At 39.2% G+C, this 21,466-nt stretch overlaps 1 protein-coding gene across 2 annotated transcripts in view; it reads right to left on the minus strand.

The window, feature by feature from the left end:
* DISC1 (DISC1 scaffold protein) overlaps positions 1-21,466 on the minus strand; it is a 204,441-nt gene that overhangs the window by 128,719 nt on the left and 54,256 nt on the right. For both annotated transcript variants that reach the window (XM_040598953.1, XM_040598952.1), the window contains exons 4-6: positions 19,462-19,612; positions 16,042-16,171; positions 11,861-12,096 (exon numbers count right to left, since the gene is read on the minus strand). In XM_040598953.1, coding sequence (XP_040454887.1) covers positions 11,861-12,096; positions 16,042-16,171; positions 19,462-19,612 — 517 coding nt within the window. The remainder of the gene's footprint in view (positions 1-11,860; positions 12,097-16,041; positions 16,172-19,461; positions 19,613-21,466) is intronic.

The raw sequence follows: 21,466 nt of genomic DNA on the forward strand, positions 1-21,466 counted from the left end.
AGTATGTTGAATTGTAATAACACAGTTGGAATCTGCTGAGACAATGATGTTCATAATCAGGAATGGTGTGCTGGAAAAATCAAGCAAGCCAGTTCAACGCAATAGGGGACAGAAGGAAGACTTGGAAGCGAGTGGTCTGGTTCACACATTCCTCACTCTGTCACAGGCTTCCCACATGACTACAGAGGACACTGAATGTATATAACAGATAATGGTATAGAAGCCTTTAATTTAGAAGAATTAGAAAATATTCTAAGTAGTTATGATTTACATGCAGGAATTACAGACACTGTGGAAGTGGCTTTGTTCAGAGGAAGGCTGACTAGCACAATACTGGGAAGAATAGCTTTCTGCTAAAGGAAGGCACGTTTCTGAATGTCTTTCCTTCCACTTTGCTAGCATACTTCCCTTTGCATACCAGGCTATTGTGTATTTATGTTTTGCTTCCTAAGAAAAAATTCAAAGAATGAAAATGGGCAAAAGGCAAGTCATGCTATTCTCTACATTCAGGATATATAAATACATACTGCTTTAGCAGAAACAGTTCCTGTATTAATGGCAAAATACATATATACGGTGACAAAAAAATTTAGTCAGAATGGAGTTTCTATAACTGCACAATAGAACATACCACACACGTGGTACCAATGTAAAATAAATAAATAAATTCTGTACTGGAAATTTTTATTTTCATACAGAAAGTGAGCAGCCATCTCTGACCTCTGCCTGAATAGAATGAAAGACAAAAGGAAACCCTTTAACAGCAAATATTTTTCCTTACATTACTGTCACCTGAAAGATTATTCTGTTATTTCACTCCCTGACTCCACACTACAACACAGTGCTTCAGCAAAAAGCACTTTTGTTTCTTTAAAACTAAGCACGAGTCAGAACAAATTAAAATTATCTATACTTGAATTTCTAATTCAAGAGCAACAGCCTAGAAACCTACACTCAGATTGTATGCATGTGAGAAGGCACGATGGGCTGAAACCTCAATTCATATGAATATGTATTCCCTTCTAGAAAATACTATTAAGTAATATTTTCTTGACTATCAGCAAATTTAAACAGTTTTTAGTACATCTGAATTTGGCTCGGAGCAATGAGATTGCCTGTAAAGGATAACTTTCTCCTAATGGTCACAGCCTGCACAGAGCATGACTTCTCCAACTTTCAGCCTTCTAACATGACTCTTTCTCTGATTCTGAAGTCACAAGAAACTGTACTCTCTTAAAAGATGAAAATATATAAACCAAGCCCTACACTTGTAATCTTACTGTTAACAGCAAACAGAAGCTGACCTTCCCAAAAAAGCCTTTGTCCATTCCTTTGCAAAAGAGATCAGAAGTACTACTTGGGGAACATTTGTTGCAAACACCTGCTACAGTCTACATCAAGGCAAAAATCCAACAAAAAGCCACCAAAAACCTTAAGTCTATGGACTTCGCTGGGCCTTTAAGGAAGAAATCAACAATACAAAAATCAAATCAAACAATCAATAACTTTCTTGTACTTTTATGGTTCCTTTAATGTGCATATCTCAGAAAGCTTTGAAGACAAATCAGAAAAAAAGCTTTTGAAGAAAACTATACTTAACAAGAGGCAGCTTTAAGCTACACATGTACAAGCAGGACTAAAAGAATAAATAAGAAAACATACTTATAACTAAAGTTTTTAGTAAAATCAACAGATTCATTATTATAGATACCATGTGAGATTTTTTACAAGGACAAGACCTACAAGGGTGCTGCTGGTCCTACACTTCTGCTCTATGAAGAACGTTCAGAGCTAGATTGCATTAAATGCACTAGGGTGAAACAGCACTTTTTGTTTTCTTTATAAACTTTCTACCACAAAGTTTGATTCTACCTAAACAAGGAAGACATTAGATAACAAGATTTTCATTGTATGTGATATGTTCATAAGCCTGACTGGGTGACACATCTGCATATTACCATACCAGGAAAGCAATTTTTCAGTCAAGCACGTAAGTTCCTCTTCATCTTTGTGCAATGATCCACAGGACTTTAAACAATGAGATTTTCACAGTAGCATCTCTCTGTGCTGCAAAGCAAAATCATCCTTTAAACGTAAGTCAGGGGTTTCCAAACACTGATTTTTCCTTAGACAATGCAACCCACAGAAAACTTCTGTAAGATGACAGAGCTGGTTAAACAATGCTAAAAACACATAACTGGTGCTAAACTGATGTGGTAAAAATCCAATTTCTCTATCTAAACCTGTCAGTGCTCTTGAGGCATGGACTTTGACACTAAATAAGAGGGAAAAGTTGTGTTTAATTCATACTGAAAATTAAATTTGTGGCAGTTGCAAGGACTAGTCACTTGAATTAGAAGAAAAATGCAAAGTGTCACCTTGGAAAGCTTCCAACCTCAAAAATTAATCTGAGGCAAAAATTATCAAGAGATGTACTTTACGGTACTGGAGCATTGGATCTTCTGCACATTTCAATCTACAAAGTTCTCCAAGGAATATGAATAAGAACCCAAAATTATGTACCTAGCTCTGAACCATCAGAGAGCTGATTTTGCTCCAACAATTTGCTCTTTTTCTAGCGATCTTTTTGCAGGGCAGTATATCTTCATTGTTATGCTATGTCAAGGATTCCTTCAATACATGTGCTCCCCCACTCAGAATTTATCAAGAGGCAGAACCAGAAGTATACTTTCCCAATGTCTTCGTAAAACCTCAGCTTACCAATAAGGTTTCCCATTGACTCCTGTGTCGCTGGGTGACTGCACTTGTCTTTGTCAACTCTCAAAGAGCTATACTTACCTGAAGTGGACCATAACAACTCATCACCCTGCCCAGAAGCTCTTACATACACAAGAACTTGAAACTGAGACACCCCTTATTTGCTGCAGTGCTGTCAGACACTAGCCTGAATTACAGGAGGCTTGCAGAAAAATCAGGGCATTAGATGATGCTTCTCAATTTTTTCTAAGAATGATTAAGATCTATATTTTTTTTAATGCCCACAATAGGAGGTCTGAGGCAGCACCACAGTCTGTATAGTATGCTAGCTGGGGTTTTTGCCTAAAATCACTCCAACAGAAACAACCCCTTCACAGACACTTGGAGATGCTACTGGCATCTTTAACGACAAACCCAAGCTGAATTTTCTGTGCCACGGATTGAGGAATCTTCTGGTCCTATAACACACCATTCAGACAGCCGAACTGGCTGTTTCAACCAACCATGCACATGGTGCTGTATTTCCCACCACCTTTCTGTCATTTGTGGCAGTTGTTCCAGCTGCTACGTGAAACAGGAACATCGGACTGAAAACAAAGGCACAATCAAACAGTTATCTGCAGCAGCAGTTCATCACATCCAAACATTTCCCTGAGATTTTCTGATATGTTCAGGAGACCCCCATTCTTCTGCTACATCTGCCTGGAGTGCACAAAAACTAGATCTTGCCCACAGCAGCTGAAATCATTCTCCTAGGATTAACATCCATTGTATTTCACTGACTGAAAGAGTCTGTCCCTGGACATTGATATTATATGCTTCTCTTTACTATAAACAAAATAATTCAGTATCATAACTCGATTGGGACAACTGGCCATATTTCCCTAAAGAGAAATAAAACTCATCATATGCATACGCAGAGGAATCAGTACATAAGTGGCCCAGACTTTATAGGATGCTATATCCCACTGGATGCTGTTCAGGCAAGCAGGGGGAACCAGATGCTCAGCAGGGAAAATCAGATTCCTCATTACACCACACACATGGGTGCTAAAGCAGTTTGTACTCATCTTTCTGCTGGGACTTTTTCTTTCTATAATAATGCTGCCTGGAAGGACAAAAAACTGCCTCTAAGATTGTTCAAAAATACTTCAGGTTCCTAGGAGTGTCTCTGTCCTCCAAGTTACACTCTCCCTGCTGTTTCCAACCCCTCGTGTTCTTCCCAAGCAAGGCCAGTACCTACAGCGTGGGAACAGAATTCACCAGAAGCTCTTCTTCCTCCCTACAGCAAGGATCCCAGTGGGATCAAAGTCACTATGAACTGCTGAGCTACAGAACAAAGCACTCTGCTCAGACATAGGCAACTCAAGAAGTCCTCTGCCACTATTTCAAACTCTGCCAGCTCTTGTCTGATGACTTTTGTTTGCACCCTTGTAGGAAGCAAATTCACTTCACGTGCTAAAGCACGTACATACACCGTGTGGCATGCCAGGCTTTCAGTACACAGTTTCTTCTGCAGTTGCTCCCACCAGTGAGGAAAAAAAAAGAAGCAAAAGCCACTTGCCCAAGGAATCCACCCTTCAATCCTAGGCAGAGAACAAGGGAATGAAATTGATCCTAGGTAGACAAAAACAGAGAGGAAAACACCTATCTATCTACAAAAAGAAAGCTGAGCCTCCTAATCAGTCACATCACAAAGGAAGAGGCAGACCTCTTCCCTCACCTATGACTCGTCTTAGCATCTCACAAAAGCCTGCAGCCAACTTTGAGAAAGCCAAGATGATGGCCTTCTCAAACACAAACCCAGCCGTGGGACTAGCTGAAAACCAGACAATCCTATTATCAAAGCTCAGGCTGGGTTGTGACATTTGACACAAAATTGGGAGTTTCTCCTCAAAAAGTCCCTTGTGGCAGAGGAAGCTGGCTGTGCAGCCAGTCACTCCAAAGGCAGAAAGTCCAGGGAATTTCCAGGGCTGAGTCCTCCCCAAGTGATGGGGAACATCCTCTGGCTCTGCTCCTCTGCTGCAAGCTCACTGCCCCAGGGTTTGTGAAGCTGTAGCACACAGAATAGAATGGATCAATTGATCATTAAACAAGAGAACTACAATTAAGTAAACAGGGCACCATACCATCTTCACTACACCTAGCTATAGTAGCAGCAGTGGTATTGGCTATATTTTAAGAACCCAAATTGTATTTTCATTCAGCCCGTAGCACAGAGAGACACATTTCCTACCATAGAGAACAGTTTTAAAACTCTGTGTTAAGCTTTAAAAAAAGTAGATCAGAGCAGCATGAAAGGGCCCTAAGTCCAGGCAGTAAGGCAAATACTCAAAGCGACCTGTGCATTGTGCTTGTGTCATGGAAGATGATTTATCACTGACTGAAATTAAGTCAACATGGACAGGCCTGGGGAGGAACTGAAACCATAAAGACTCATGTCCAGACCTGATGACTGCGACAGAAGTAAACAACAGGGAGAGCTGTTTCTGGGGCTGTGCAGCACTTCACGTGGTGTATTTCACACGCAAACACCTTTTTTCAATTCCTGAAGACCTACAAAGCTAAAATAACTGAACTAGCGAGGTGACCGAGAGCTCTCTCTTCTTCGCTCCTATTACCTGGTGATGAAGCCTTAGCTGCGGTGGTCACTACACAAGTTACCTGTTTTGCCTGTGCATCTGACAGCTCAAGACACTCATTTCATCATGCATATCTGTAAAAGTGAAACAAAGGTGGAAAAGCTCTCTTCTCTCACCTATTTTTCTTACTTGCACTCCCTTTTAATATTATCCTTTCCCTGGACTTTTGATATTTTACAGCAACACCATGTGGACAGATAGCGTGCCGTGTGTTTGAAAGACGTATTTTTAAGGAGAAAAAGACAACAGATCATGCACAAAATAGGGAAGAGTACAGAGGACAGAGCCCAGAAGCTTTATCCTCTCACACAGCACAGAAGCAAGAATCTTATAGAGACCAGACACACATGCACACAACACCCATGCTTACACCACCATCTGTGAAATACAACACTATCTGGGAAGGCAAGTGGCTGTCAGGTGCTGACAACTGATGGCAGGAGGGGGAAAGTCTCGTCAGAAGGGCAGAAAGCCTTTCTGCTAAGGGAGCAGCACAGGATTGCTGACATCCTCCCAAGGCAGACACCTGATGATGCAGCATGTGAAAATCACCCACCAAGTGAAAGACCCATAAGTAAATTAAGTTGCCTGGGAAAATGAAAGCAACAGTGACTTGCTGAAAACAATTCTATGCACAGCCAGTCCCAGGAACAGCTAAAACCTCCCCAGCACCAAATGAGGCCAGAAGTTCCATAACAATGCAATGTGCTTAGATGTCTGCTAAACCACTGGGGTCTTCATGGTCTGACTCAAAACCAAGCAGAGCAGTCTCTCCTGAAAATATTCAGAAAGATCTTTCTAAAAAAAAAAAAAAAAAGTTTAGATTATTTTTCCTCTAACCTACCTACCAACATCACTTTCTACTTGTAATTAAGCACCGCTAAGGTGGTGAAATTGGGAAAAAGTGAAGACAACAAAAAAGCTCCAAACCACCCAAAAAACCAAGTAGTAAACCCAGAAGTAAAAACTCCGAGACCATCTGGCATTAAAAGTACAATTCCGTTCTCTGCTGTCCTACACACAAGCCCAGCAAACAGTAGGAACATTAGCAGCCCAAGCACTGCAGCAGAAACTTTTTGATGCTATTAAGCCATTTCATCCCTCTGCTCTTCATATTCGTGCTACCTTCTTATTCCCAGAGGATATTTTTTAATATGTATGCATTTTCACAGAAATAGCCAAAGAAAACTTCAAACCATGTATTTAAATGAAACTTTCCTGGGTAGACTGCATGTTATCTAGCAAACAACAGATATCTTTTTGAAAGGATAGGATACAACTTTGCTTCTTCTAAATACAGTTCTTTAAAGCTAAGATTTTTGTTGAAAGGCTGATACGAATAAATATGGCTGCATTCAGACTACTTCAGTAATTTCACGCAGCTTGCTAACCAGTAATTTGACCAGAAATTTAATGTGGACATACACTTTGAAGAACAACAAAACGTTTACAACATCTTCTCTCCTAATGACAGTACATGACAGCCCATTCTGAATGCCACTTCCTAAATTAATACGTGAAACTATGTATAAATGTTCTTTTCTAACTTTTCTCAAGTAAACCAACTTCTCTAAAGAAACCCACCTTTTTTGCTTTTATCAGGCTTTGGCCTCAACTGAAGTTGTTGAATGCTCTGAGTATATTCCAACTAATAAAGTTTTCAAACCCCGGAGCATTTGTATTTCACTTTGAATTAAGCTTTGTCAGATGAGCTCCAGGCATCACTAAAGCAGAGTGAACTGGTTGCATAAAACTTCAAGTTCAGTTCCTTGTGACTCTGGCCACAACAGTACTACAATAACTAATATACAGAAAAGAGAATTTCCGTATCTTCAGAAGATCCCACACACTCACTGTAGAACAAATTCCTCCTAATTAAAAATTGTTCCACAGGAAGAGTGGAAGAAGAGGTAGAGTATTCAAATATTTTGAAAGATATTTAATTGAATTTATTTCCTTCAACCAGCATCCAGTGCCCAGACAATAGTTCAGATGGAACTGTGCAATTTATTTTAAGGATGATATGCTGCACAGTCACATGCATCTCTAGATATGGATAAAACCAAAAGAGAAAATGTTAAATGAAGCTAAATATGAACAGAAGTATAACAGACTTCCCTGGTTTTCATTGTGAAATGAAAAGAAACAACAACAAAAAAAATAAGGAACCAACAGGTACTAAAGAGAGTAAGGCAAATAATTAACATGATCTTATTTTATGACTAGAAAATTCAAGATACATTAATTTAAAATGTATATTTCTGAAATGGTGTCCCCTTCGGTAGAGGATATGGAAACGAAATATTTTATTACCTTTTGTAATCTCCAGGAGAAAGTTCTTCACACTGAAACACTCAGACCTATTTTCCTCTGATTTCAATATGCCATCCTCAGTTAAAACACTAACATGCGTCGTGGTGCGCACAACACCTGGTGCTCCCACCTTTTAAACACATCTCCACACAACCCCACGCAGGCAAACTAAGCTTTTGCACTGCCATTTCCTCACTTTATAGTCACGATTACTTCCTTCAGTTTACAAAAAGCAAGTAGGTCTGTCTGGATGAGCAAAAGGACCACATTCTGTGGTCTCAACCTCGATGAGAATCCCTGTCAAAACACAAGTGAGTATATTTGTCTGCACATTAACCAGCCAAGTTTTAACCTCAGCTTCCACCAGCCCACAAGAAAGAGCCCAGGGTAACGTGTTTAACATTTCCCAATCGTTCACACTCAAAAGCATGCTATAGTTACTGACAAAGGCTTTTTGTTTTCAAGAAGTCCACCACATACCAAAGATAAACAAGACAAAACAAACGATTATTAATCTTCCTGAAAATAACAACGTTTGACAAGAAAAATAAGCTTAGAAACGAGCTCAACCCAATGTTACATCGACTTGCTCTCTTGCTTCCGCACGCTTCTCTCTGGGCAATTAGTCTTCATTTAAGATGTTTTCTCATGTTCCCTGAAGTTTGCTTTAGTAAGTTGCTACTTAATAGCATTTAAACGAAGAAAAGCAAAATAATTTGTATTTTATAGTGAACTGCAACTCACTCAATATGATTCATTATAGCACAGACTGTCTTAAGAGATGCTTCACGTCAGCCATGTGTTATTCCAGTGCTGAATGCAATTCATGTACCCTACAAATAATTATGCAAAAGCACATTATAGCAGTACTTTACTGACTAGTACAACGCCGTTAAAATAAATACCTAGTATCTTGCAACCCAATAGCCAGGAGCTTGTAATTTACAGCCCATCAATATTGAACGACTTTGACATAAACACTGATTGTTAGTATATGTGCATGAGCAATGGCTTTATTTCTCACACAGATAGCCTTAATTTTAGAAGACTTGAAAATTTTTTTTCTCTGCAATGATTCATAAAATAAAATGTGCATTTCCAGAAAAACCTCTTTCACATTAAATATCCTAAGACTTTGGAATGTAAAACTAATATACTGAACTGGCTTCATCAAGTATTTTAACCTGCTAACTAATATACAATTGCCTTTCACAAGTACTGATTTAGGATAATCCAATGCAGATTGCAATGATAGAAATTCTGGCTAGATATGAGATGGGGGGGTTAAAAAAAAGAGTTCACAGTAAGGGTGGTGAAATGTAGGATGCCTAGCAAGGCTGCAAAATCTCCACCCTTAGAGACATGTAAAACTCCAACAGATGGGTCCTGAGTGACCTAATCTCACTTGGAAATTGTGGCCCTGCTTTGAGCAGGAGTTTGACAAGATGACCTCCTAAATTACTCTATAATTGTATGACAATGTAAGGGATGCCCGCAGGCACACAGGAAGTACATCCACACCAGACATCTTACTGCTTTTCCATCTTACGGAAAGAGAGAACAGAACATGACTGGATGCAGACATCAGATCACTAGAGGTATGACGGACTGCACAGCTTGAAGACTCCCATCACTGTTCAGTTTCACAGTAAGATAACTGCAACCACTGCAGGGGCATTTTCTTACCCTCAGCCCTACTGGATATATAGCCTGCCCTGAAATCAAGAAGTGGCAGAGAACCCATGCTGGAAATTTCTCTGCTGACCATCACTCAAGCACAGCTCTCTGATCCTTTCTGCTACCTGAAGTAGCAAACAATTTGGGGGAAGAGATTAGAAAACCAAAGACAAGGAAGAGGCCACATGATAATGTCAAGTGGTTGAGTCACACTGCTGGACTGAAGATTTCAGTCTGTGCTCCCAACAGCTTGTGCATTTTCCAGTAGAGCAGCAGGCACAGCATGTACAACACTTGTGCAGATTTTGCATGGGACATATCAGACCAAGAAGCCACATCATGTAGAGAAAACACCTACAGAGCATTTTTTTATCCAAAGAGCACCACCATCTCCTACAGAGAAGAAAAAAGCTGCTGAAGAGACAGTGAGCGGTGCCTTGCTTCTTGAAAAGGCTGCACCAGCCAGGTTTGACAGCACCTGCCAGCTCACTTAGCTTTTAATTTGGGAAGAAGGAGAAAAAAGAAATCCAGCAATTCGTTGATGGACAGCTGCCAACTCCCCGAACAACTATGACCACCAGATATCTCTCTCATCTATAACCATTAATCCTCTCTGCTTTCACCTCCCAGAATCAGGTCTCCTCTTGCCTGTTAGCCTTCTGGCCTTTTACTAGATTTCTGGGTTTGCATTCCTGGACACATTAAGTCCCAGCTTAAAAACTGCAATGGAGCATTCTCCCTGCTAGGACACTGAAGTCCCTGGCAGGTGAGGCTATAGGTTCAGATCCAGTCAGGCTGCAGAAGACCTAAATGCAGAGCTTCCATGTTCTGAACCAAGGACTCTGGCTTCCACGTGACCATGCCATAGGCGGGCATCTGCATCATTGCCATTAGTTCTGGTCAGAAAAAGCCTTGGGGTTTGACAAGAGCACCCAACTACAACCTGATACAGGAGAGATAAACTGCTCCCAAAGGCTGTCACAGATGCCTGCCTAAGCGTGCATGCTTGTGCAGCCCAAACCAGCATTTAGCTTTACGAATTTGCAACAGGGGAACTCCAGCTACAGTAAAGAGAGAAAAAGCATCTCATCATTGGCCCTGGTGACATGAAGCTGATCAGCAAACAGAACAAAACCAGAAAGCTTCCATTCAAGGCATCTTTTAAAAATTAACAGAAAGGAAAGAAACTAATTCTAAATCTTCATTGAAGTTCTGAACCCACTTCAAATAAACACCTGTTTTCCCTCAAGTAATCGTGTTATTCATGGTGCTAGTGAGCAAAGAACTCGGTACTGGTTCAGGAGGAACTCGCTCAAAGTTAATTTATCTTTAAATAATTTCCCAAAGACTTAAGTGCAACTCAAATGTTGCATCAGCAATGTGAGAGGAAAAAAAATAAATCTGAATATTCTTTCATAAGCAAATCCAATACTAAGAGAAAACTCAAATCAAAGCACGGGTTCTCAACAGACTGCTTGAGACCTGTCATTCCTCAATCTCAGAAACACAGGTATAAGACACTGTTAAAACAAATTAAACTTAATTCAAGAAACTACTTCCCATAACCTAATTTAAAATTTTAAACAAATCTCAGAAGAGAGCAGTACGTCCTCTATGAAATGTTCTGCTGAGTTTAAAAAAACTGGTATAAATTAGCACACATGAGCAGCAATTTCTCATGAATGTTAATATAACCAAACTAAATTCAATAAACATGAAGGGAGAAAAAAAATTGCAAGCAACATAGTTATTGCTTATCTGGAAGAAATGCAAGTTCAGATAAATACAAATTTTATTTTGTCCTGGTGGCACAGCAGCAGTAACACACTTTCAAAGTTCCATTACCAATGTCCCATTGACTGCCAGTATGGTTTAGGCCCCGAGCGCTTCTATTGCTTTTGTAAATAAAGATGAGGTTATTTCCAAAAGGTTACCAAAAGCAGCAACTTTTCCATTTAAAGGAACCATATGCTATGCATTTAACTGTAGATGTCCCAAAAGTCTTCATGTTGCATCCCCTCCCTCACTACCTCCAGTTCACGGTCTGAGCCTAACACTCACCACATCAGTCTTTATCACGACTGGAAGTTCATTGAAGCAAGAAGCATCTCTAATATTTATTTGGATGGTGCCTAGAACACAATTCCAGGCTGTGAGACATATGTTTTAATTACTGCACTACCAAGCTGGGCAAAAAAATTCCACCAGTTAACAAGAAATAGTTTAAAGTGACAATAGGTATTAACAACTGATGGATACATATGCTTTCTGTAGGTGGCTCTACCATAAAAAAAATACTAAGTGCAAGACTTCCAAATAACTACAAAGCCTTCCTTCCTGAGGAAGCATATTAATATTAGAACTTACATCTGTTCTTTGAAAATTTTAAAGTGTCTGAATCCAGCTAATTAGCTGGCACAATTATGAAGAACACCGCTGACAGCCATTTCAACAGTACATTGGGGAAGATACAAGACTGCACCACTGGCAAGATACTGAAATTTAAATACCTCTTTATTGTCCCCGGAAGATCCAGACTGAATGGAACTTGATAGGAGGATGCCAAAGTGTCATCCACAGCCTTGCTTACTTCCTGTAGTTCTCTCAGAGAAACACAGCCAAGCAAAGCAGTCAGTTCACAGTCCTGTGACTGAATAAGCCGATCTTGCTCTTCAATTTCTCTTCTCAGCTGTTGATCTCTTGTTTCTAACATGGCCAGTCTTGCTCGGAGGTCTTCAATTTCTTTCTGCATAGAAAAGAAACATGAGTTTACTATGAACCCTGTAAAGAAATCCCTCCATCCCTAGAAGAAGTCTCAGTACAAGTCTCAGAAGTAACATGAATTAAGGTGGTCCAATTTAGCACCAATATTAAACGAGAAGACATTCTTTTTGTTGACATACAAAAATTCTTATACCTTTTGTACTTAGAAAATGTAGTGCTTCCACAGTTGGAAACTCCCTACTTTACATTTCAACACTAAATTTCAGGTTCCTCTTCCAACAGCAACTGTCAGACACATTTTACCTTTAAAATACGTGGGTATTTCCAAGTTAAAAACTCCTCCAAAAAACCCAAAACCTCAGAGTTCAACCATGACAACAGAATCTTGCTACAGACTGGTAGCTATCTGAACAACCATCCCTCTGTCCTGCAGAATATTCCTGCAATAATCCCTCTAGGCTTCCAATCAAACATTCGGCACGGGATGCAGGTGGTGAATCACTGTCTGGCTAGTCCTTTTGATTATTAATATTTAATTTTGATTAACAGCACAAAATCCTACCCTGGCTTAAAATGACCAGAGCTTCAAGGTCAGTTGTACTCTTGCCAGAAGTTCAAACCCCATGCGTTACAATACTGATGTCTCTTGCAAGAGCACAGTCTAATTTTTCCTTGAAAACAGATCGCTTGCACCCAAGAAAAAAGCACTTTGTGAAGGAGTCTGGGTTGCTGAGTTAATAAAGTTATTTAATAAGTGGCCCTTGGCTCATTTGTCCCAGAATTTGAAAAGTAAGGGGAAAAAAGCAAAATGAAAACCAAACAACACACACAAACACACAGAGAACTACTTCCTATCAAAGTAGTTTAATACCATACTGGAGAATTTTATTGCATTTCTACATTTCTTACCATCTCTGTGAAACTTTGCAAGCAACGTAAACTATTATCTCCGCAGACTGAATGTTCACCATTTTCCATACAACCAAGAAGAGGGGTTTCTGAAGTGCTATCTATAGACTCTCAAGAGAAAACAAAGCTCATAATTCCATCCTCTGACCACATTCAGTCCAGAAAAAAAAAAAAAAAAAACGGGGAAAAAACCTCCAAAAACCCCACCCACAAACAAAAATTTTTCAGGGCTAACTAGGCATTATAACCAACATTAGAAACTACCATATAGCTTTTTATAGCAATTCACTCCTTCATTCTGTCTGTAAAATGGCAGTAAGAATATCTCTTCATCCAAAGCAACATTACGGAGATAAAATTAAGTGGGTTTGAATCACTTAGATGCCATGTTCTTCAATGCTGTAAAAGAAGCCCATTCACAAATTAATAAATCTGCATCCAAAAGGGAGTTTGAGTGGCACACAGTAAAAGGGTGCTGGGGCCAAATACTGAGTAATGAAGATAAAACGGTACTCTGAATACCTGAACAAGCACTTTCCATCTTCAGCAATGTATGAGGCAGGAATCCAAGGGGGAAAAAAAAAAAAAAAACAACAAAACAGGCATGCTCACACAATTAAAGATTCTCATAAAACATACATAATATGCACAGATAACTAACTTCAGCATTTCTTTGGTTTTGGAGTGCTTCAGTTCAAAACCTTAACATTCTTTTAAGATTTTCAATGTAATTTAAGTGAATTTTAGTTCACTAAATGCTCACTTTGTCACGCTTTCAGGCTTGCTGTACTGCAACAAGCTCCCTGAGTATCACCTAAAAAAAAACAACCAGAAGAAACAGCTCTTGCATGTTAAAAGGTTGACTGGCTCAAAAATTTCAACTTATATTACTGCTGAACACTAGATTCATCAATTATTTTCCTCCTTTTTTGGTTTTAGATTTAGTGACAAGAGAACAGAGTGGCCCACGTTTCAACCCACAGGCATTTGTCAAGGACAGAAAGGTCAGCAGGCCAAAACCATCAGTTTTGTTTCTTTCAGTCTCAAATCAGTCTTTTAGCACGCACAAAGGACAATTCTGTCTCTGTGTTACTGGTTTGGGAATGCTGCCAAAATCTTAATAGGCTCTACTTAATACAAAGACCTTCATATTCTGTGAAAAACGTAGTAATTGCAATCACCGCAATAAGCAACCTACATGGGAACAGAGAGGGAGATGAACAGAATTTGGTTTTACAAACACACTTTTAGTACTGAAATGTTTTTACAACAGAAATAGATACCAGAAGCACACAATCTGCATTCGCAGAGAGAAAGCTGTTCTGCTCAGGAATAGTTCACAGGCATTCTTGGGAGAATGGAAATTTTAGTCAGTAAACTGGAATTCTCCCACATCCTTTTCCAGAAACTACAAGAAGCCTTTAATGTGCTCTTGGTCAGCCTCCAGGGACAGATAAAAAGGACTTACAGTCCCAGCACGGAGCAGCAGATGATACTCGGCTCACTAAACATAAGCTGGAGTTTTACTTTGTGGGTTTCAGTTTAAGCTGAGATTTCTAACACGACAGTTAATCAGTACTGGTTGAAAACCTCCAGCTTCACTTATGGACTGGTGTTCTCCATGAAGTACGGACTGCGGCAGAAACCTTAATATGTAAATTTTACATACTGTCACAGGCTCTCAAATCCCTGAATACAAATGCAGAACCAAAAGGGGAGAGGGCAGAAGCAAAAGGAAAGGAAAGAAAAGTAGGGCTGAGGAAAAAGAAAAAATTAGTAACAATGACTTCAGATCATGTCAGATTTTGGGCAGAAGCAATCCTTAAGGGATGCTGGGAGCTATCAAACCGCATAGTCCAGCCTTCTCCAGAACATCAAATTCACAATGATTTTGATCAAATGCTCGTAAATAGTATGCCAGTACAGCAACTTGGCTCATTTGTCCCTAGTATAACTACATAAAAATAAAGATTCACCTGGAGCAAGTATATAAAGACTCCACATCCACTAATGTTTTAAGTGCAGCAGTTTTCAGTTGAATATCTTGAGATGGTTGGCTGGATATCTAGGTCACCAAAAATAGTTTTCTGGACACCAATAACGTTGAACTACACTGTCTCCTCTTATGTGTTGATGAAATAAATCTAAACCATACAAAGGTGATGACTAGGATAGAAAAGACACTTCATCTAAATAAGATTTTGCAATGGCCATCTAAGATGCTTTTCTCTATTTCCTTCTAGGTTTTATATATATTTATGTGTAGACAAACACGCAGATGGTTATACTATTGGATCCACCAAAGGAAGAAAAATATCGAAAATAATGAGATTTCAAGGCAAGACCACAGAAAAAAAGAAAACTAGACCTACTAGCTAGGATATCACATTGCTGAGCGTGATCACCAAGGTTTAAAAGGAGGTGGAGGAAAGACTTGTACTAGACAGTAAGCAGATTTTTGAAGGCTAGTGAAAAGAAAGAGCTGAATTTTGCTTAAAAGGCTTGCAGATTTAAAATTGGACAGAAGCCATCTTAAAAACATTCCATTTGCCAAATTACCACGTTGTGACATCACGTGTCAGTGTAAAGTTATTGTTGGCAAATGCCAACTGCTCTGTGACGATTCCTTCATCCTTATGAAATGTATCAATCATCTTTCAGGAACAAAAGCTGGTGAATTGTGTATTTCTAGTCAGTGCTAACCAGAAATGGATGAAAACCTTGTCTGCAAACAAAAATTTCTGAAAATCATTGAAATATTAAAATGGCCAGTTAGAACATAAAAGGAACACTTTAAAAGACAATGAGGAAAGTTAAAGCATGCACACCAGCCACCAAGCCTTCCAGTTCTGCTTCTCCATAATGAGATTAACACAACTCCTGTGGCTGCCATCTCCAATCATCACTTAGATTATCAACTGGACCACAGCCAAGGCTCTAATTGCTGCACAGAAGCAAAGTCACTATTATAATAAATTTATTTAAATCTGTGTGACAGCTTACAAGCTTTTTCACTACACAGCACTGGTTCTTATGGACAACTTTGCAGTCCTGTTACCTGTAACCATTTCTTTTCTTGAAAAAGTTGGTTTCGTTTTGTGGCCAAAAACTGCATCCTCTCCTGGTAAGTGGATCTCAAAAGTTTATGCTCGTTTTCATGCCAAAGCTGGGTTTCTTCATGTCTAACCCTTTGAAAAAAAAAAATTACAAAAGCTAAAAATCAGCATTAGCACCAGGTATCGACATCTCAAAGATTAAATAGAACAGAATACTACATGTTACCTTCAGAGTCATAACATACCATCACCAGAATGATTACATTTTAAGCAGATACAGTTAGAGAACAAGAGATTTTTCCTTGGCATATCTTCCTTTATTATCTCAAACATTTACACTGTTTTTACAACACGCTGAAGAAGGAAAAAGGAAAACTTGTATAGCTTCAGGCTTCCCCCAGCTTTTTCATATTTCAGAAATTTATCCATCACTGCCTTGAAAGAGACAAAACTAAGGCATGTAATTTCTATCAATATAGAGAAAAATCTCTCTTAGACAGAAGTTTAGAAACTTGCCAAAGCCATTTTTGCAGCTTCTGTCAGCTTTTGGAGACTACATTAGAGATCATCTGGAGTGTTTGCTCCATGATGCCAAATTTTACTTTTCTTTTGCACAGCGAGTTCTTTCAAAATCACAGTCAGCGGGAATCCTCACAGTGGTCAGTACAACCCTCAGCTGTAAAATCTTTGCATGATTGGACCCCAAGGCAACCAGTGCATTGAGTGTCAAGTCTATAATCAGCCTCTCAAAATGCACCTACAAGCAACGCAAACCTATTTTGTCTTGCACATTCCTGCACAGAGGCACGCATGCTTGCAAGGCCAATTGTATTTCTGTGTTCACCTCTAGAGACAAGCGTGTGCATTTCCACATAAAGGGCAGAAATGCATTTCAGTATCTTGTTTAAAACAAAGAATGTTTTTGAAGCATGACTTCTCATTGTAATCTTGCAAAGCAAATAATTCCATGCCACATACAAAACATGCATCGCAAGTCTGGTTTAAGCATGATTAATCACACAATTATGATTTCATGCACAGCTGTTTAACAAGCGTGTGGAACAAGAGGTTCCAGTCTCTTCTGCAGGACCGTCAGAAGACATGCATCCCTCCCTGTGGGCTGAAGAACGTACTGGAAAAGCAAAATAAAACCCTGGTACTAAAATAAATGGCATTAATATTTAAACAAAATAGACATAATGACAGTGCAACCATATTTTTGTAACAAAAAAACAGATCAAAGAGACATCCATATTAGGAGGTGCTAGGCCATCACTGTGTACGTGCCTTACAATCATTATAGATTGCTGTGGCTCCAACAGACCACACTTCTCAGCAGCTCTGAAGCCGCTTTTAGCCAGAGCTGCACCTCTCCAACAGCTGTATGCAATAGAAATTTCTGAGTGGCCCATCAAGATTTCAGAAACATTCCACAACAGACATAGGTTATTCTCAGAAGCTCCTCTGAAATCCCCATGTACGTCTGCCTTCTTGGTACTGAGGAAACAGAAATAAGATCTCTGATCTAACCAAACCTAGGTGCTCGCACATACACGGCATTGTTCCCAAGCTAAACATAACCAACCCTGGGCTCCTACCACCTGCCCCCAATATCCTGTGTCAACACCGAATGCACTCACCTAAAATCTCATCTCAAATAAACAAATAAAACCAAACTGGGGCATGAATTTCACTATTATGTATTAAACTACCTGCCATACACACTTTTCATTTCAAAAGTTCTTTATTTGCAAAAAGATGAGACTGTCTTAACTACAGTAAAACTGCAATGATCTGGTCTTCTGGGGCTAGTCTGATCATCTTTTCAGTTTTCCAGGTGAAAAAAGAAATCTTGGGTATACTGGTTTTGTTCCAATTGAAATTGGAAACTAAAATAAAACTGAAGCCTACAAATTCTCCTTGAAGAAATGCTTATGTTTTCCACCCTGTACTATCTAAAAATACTGTTGGAAGCAGAAAAATTTTAAACACCAGTATTGAAGACAAAGGGTATGTTTGCTACATCAACAAGAGAGTCAAACCACAGATAAAGCAGTGTAAAAGGCTACAAGAATCAAGCCAGGAAAAGAAAGGGCATCACAACAACAGTCAAACTCAAACACAAAGAAAGGAGTGTGCACAAGGCAGAAAAATGAAGAGTATATTCATGTGACACTGAAGAGTACACTGCTCTCAGACCTGTGCAGAGTTGCAGATACTATCATCCAAAGAACAGGAACACTTTCACAAAAGTATATATATTATATAAAAAATAGATTATCTACACATATAGGAAAAAAAATTAAGCAGACTATGTATTTCAAGGATGCTTTAGTGACTCAATTTCTATGACACCAAAGACAACACCACCTCTAAAGCAAAAGTTATCGTTACAAATTAAGGCATAAATCAAACACATCTTAATGACAAAATATAGAATGCTGTATCCTAATCTTCAAGGAATGGTAAAATGGCTTCTTAGGGCTTTAGAAGGTAGGAAGAGACAGCTCTGAGGGAGGGCAGTTTGTTTTAAACCTGCCTCGTTACTAAATACTATAAATAGAGGCTAAAAGTACCCTTAAAAGTTTCAAACTCTGCAATAAAATCCTATTATCTGTACTGATTTTATCCAATTTTCATGTCTAAAAAATTACACCCAAACGTACTGACTAGCACACTGCAGCCTTTTTATGTACAAGCTGCCAGAAAACAGGTTTTCCTTCTTTCATTTGTGTTACTGCATTTGAGAATAGCTTCCAATATCTACAAAGAATCCTCTTTCTTCTAACAACAGTAACCACAGCATAGCTGAAGACAGACCTAGAAATTGAGACAACGTTTTCTTCCTAAACTAACTACCTCCCTTGGGTCATCCAACACATCTTGCATTCCCCCAGTCTTTGAAGTTGTTATCCCTTCAAGAGAAGGTTGAGAATTTATTTCTGTGACTTTGTACAATGCTGAGTACATTACTGCCACCTAACAAGTGATGCATAAAAGGAAGCTCCCAAAGATCTATTCATATCAAAAATGAATCTGTTTTTACTTTATATTTAAATATATCTTTTCACTGCCTGGAAAAGAGCATCAGAATTAACTCCACAGGGAACCATTGCTCAAGCTGCCTTGCTGTTGTACGCTCAAGCTGCTGTGTCAAGGATTCAATTCCATTCCCACTCAACATCAGTGAGATAAGTTCCATTTAATACACCAGTTTGTGATCACTGTTTTTCAGTGTTGTCCTGAAAGAATAGCAGAAAGAAAAAAAGGTGGAGGGACAGGGGGGATTTTCACAAACAAGTTCTATATTGATATGTTAAATGGTCTTTAAAACTTTTTATTAATATTATTCATAAATTGTAGTCTGCATTTTGAAAAAAACAGAAGTACCATTTTACATAATAAGAAATCAATAAACTTACTGATGATCGGCAGCCCAGCGCAATGCTGCTTGAACTTGGGTAACAAACCTATCCAAAAAACTCCTAACTGAAGGATGTCTTGAAGGAAGCTGAAACTTTAAAGAATTTTTCTCTTTCTCCAGTTCTTCCAGTTTCCGTCTAAATTTATCAGCTAGAAATCAAATTTGGGGAAAAAAAAAAGTTAATTAGCAGTAACAAAAAGGTTCCATTTTACCTGAAGAAGAAAAAAGGTCAATCAACAAAAAGTAAAGACCACCTCACAGACAGTTCTTCCCTTTTTGGTAAAATATATTGGTCTGTTTTGCTCAAGGATGAATTACTAAGACTACAATGGAAAACATCAGATAACCAGGATGCTAAGCTACTTTCTTCTATGACAAGAACAAAACTGCCAGCTTCCCAGAACTTTCACAGAGTTTTAATTTGGTAAGGCTCCAAAGAATTGGCTCAAAGTTATCATCTGGGCTTTTTTCCTAGAGTAACAGCTCTGAATTCAATTCTAAGAAAACTCCTACTCTTCACTGCTCCACTTTTAAAACAATCTTAGATGGCAATTACACATTTGAAGTCTAACCTTTTTTAAAAAATCGTATTGTTATTAGGTCAAGAAATGAACACATACACATGGTATCTCAACAATATATTTCATCAGAAGATGCACATGGAATTACAGCAATTTAACAATTAACTCATGCCAGGCTCTCCCAAGTTATGCTTACTTTATCATCCAACAAAAATATTTACTTTCAAATTTAAACAAAAACAACAATGGTTCTTAAGAGATTGCTTTGACTCTACCATAACATAACACCTACACATTTCTTGAATTCTTCTCTCTGTAAGTTAGTTCTTATTTATGTCCTTGTGTTGAAAACAAAGGAACACAGTTCCATTTTTAATTATTATTTCAGTACATGTATTCTCTACAGTGCCAGTATACTAGCAAAATCACATACGTGACAGGTAACAAGCCTGGCTGGCCGAAGCCAGAACGCCTTCGAGGATATATTGAGCTACCCCACAAATGGAAAACCTTTACAGAACAGTGCTTTCCTCCTGACCTCACTGCCTACAATTCTGCATGATTAGCATTCCTTCCCTTCCAACATTTTCAATACAACGTGTTACTATCAGAACATCCATCTGTGCATGCTTTTTACTGCTTATTGCTTTCTTTATCCTCTGAGGGGTTTTAAGAAGAGGGGTTGTTTACATTTGCTGGTTTAGTGAAGTGATCCAGTTTTACAATAATCTATCATTAGTACTGATTTCCCTTCTGCTTCTGTGCCGATGGGGTGGAATAAAGACACAGAACGAACTAATGAGACTAGATCTTCTCCCTAGGCCAACAGACTGTTCTAGGGCAGTTAAACTCATGGTTTTGCTATTATTAGGGTGCAAAATGCTGCCAGAAGGCTCTAGCTGAAATGATCATCATCCAAGTTACTGCAGGGTCCAGCCCTTCCCCCAACAACCACAGGTACATGCATGCATGCTCCTCCTGCAAAGGAGAAACACCTTTCCAGCAGCAGAGGCGAACTACATCTGTGGCACGTTTCCCAGGGAGCAGAGCTGAAGACATTTTCCCTATCCCGATCACCACAAGGAGACTGGAATTTGGGCCCAGGTGAGATCCCTGAGCCCATACTTTGACCAGAAAAACATAGCAGCATTTGCATTTCGTGTGGAATTCCAAATGCAGTCAGAAATACCACTGTTACGACCAGAAGAGTAAGGGCTGGATTGCGACCAGTGACCACATAACACCTGAACGAGTGGAAACACCTCCTTTTTCTCAAGCCATTCACCATCAGGCTTCCTGCGTTACCCACGCGGGAGTCGCAGCAGCCCTCTACACCCAATTTAACGACGCTGTCATTTTTCTTCAGCGTAATTATGCTCACACGGTGTTTGTGCGTCCAATTGTTTCAGCGTTCTAGTCCTACCCATCCTGGCCCTAGAAACAGGCTATTTTGGGAAGGAAAACAGATGAGAGGATCCACAT

Source organism: Falco naumanni, chromosome 6, assembly GCF_017639655.2.
Source record: "Falco naumanni isolate bFalNau1 chromosome 6, bFalNau1.pat, whole genome shotgun sequence".
In the NCBI taxonomy this organism is placed as follows: Eukaryota; Metazoa; Chordata; class Aves; order Falconiformes; family Falconidae; genus Falco; species Falco naumanni.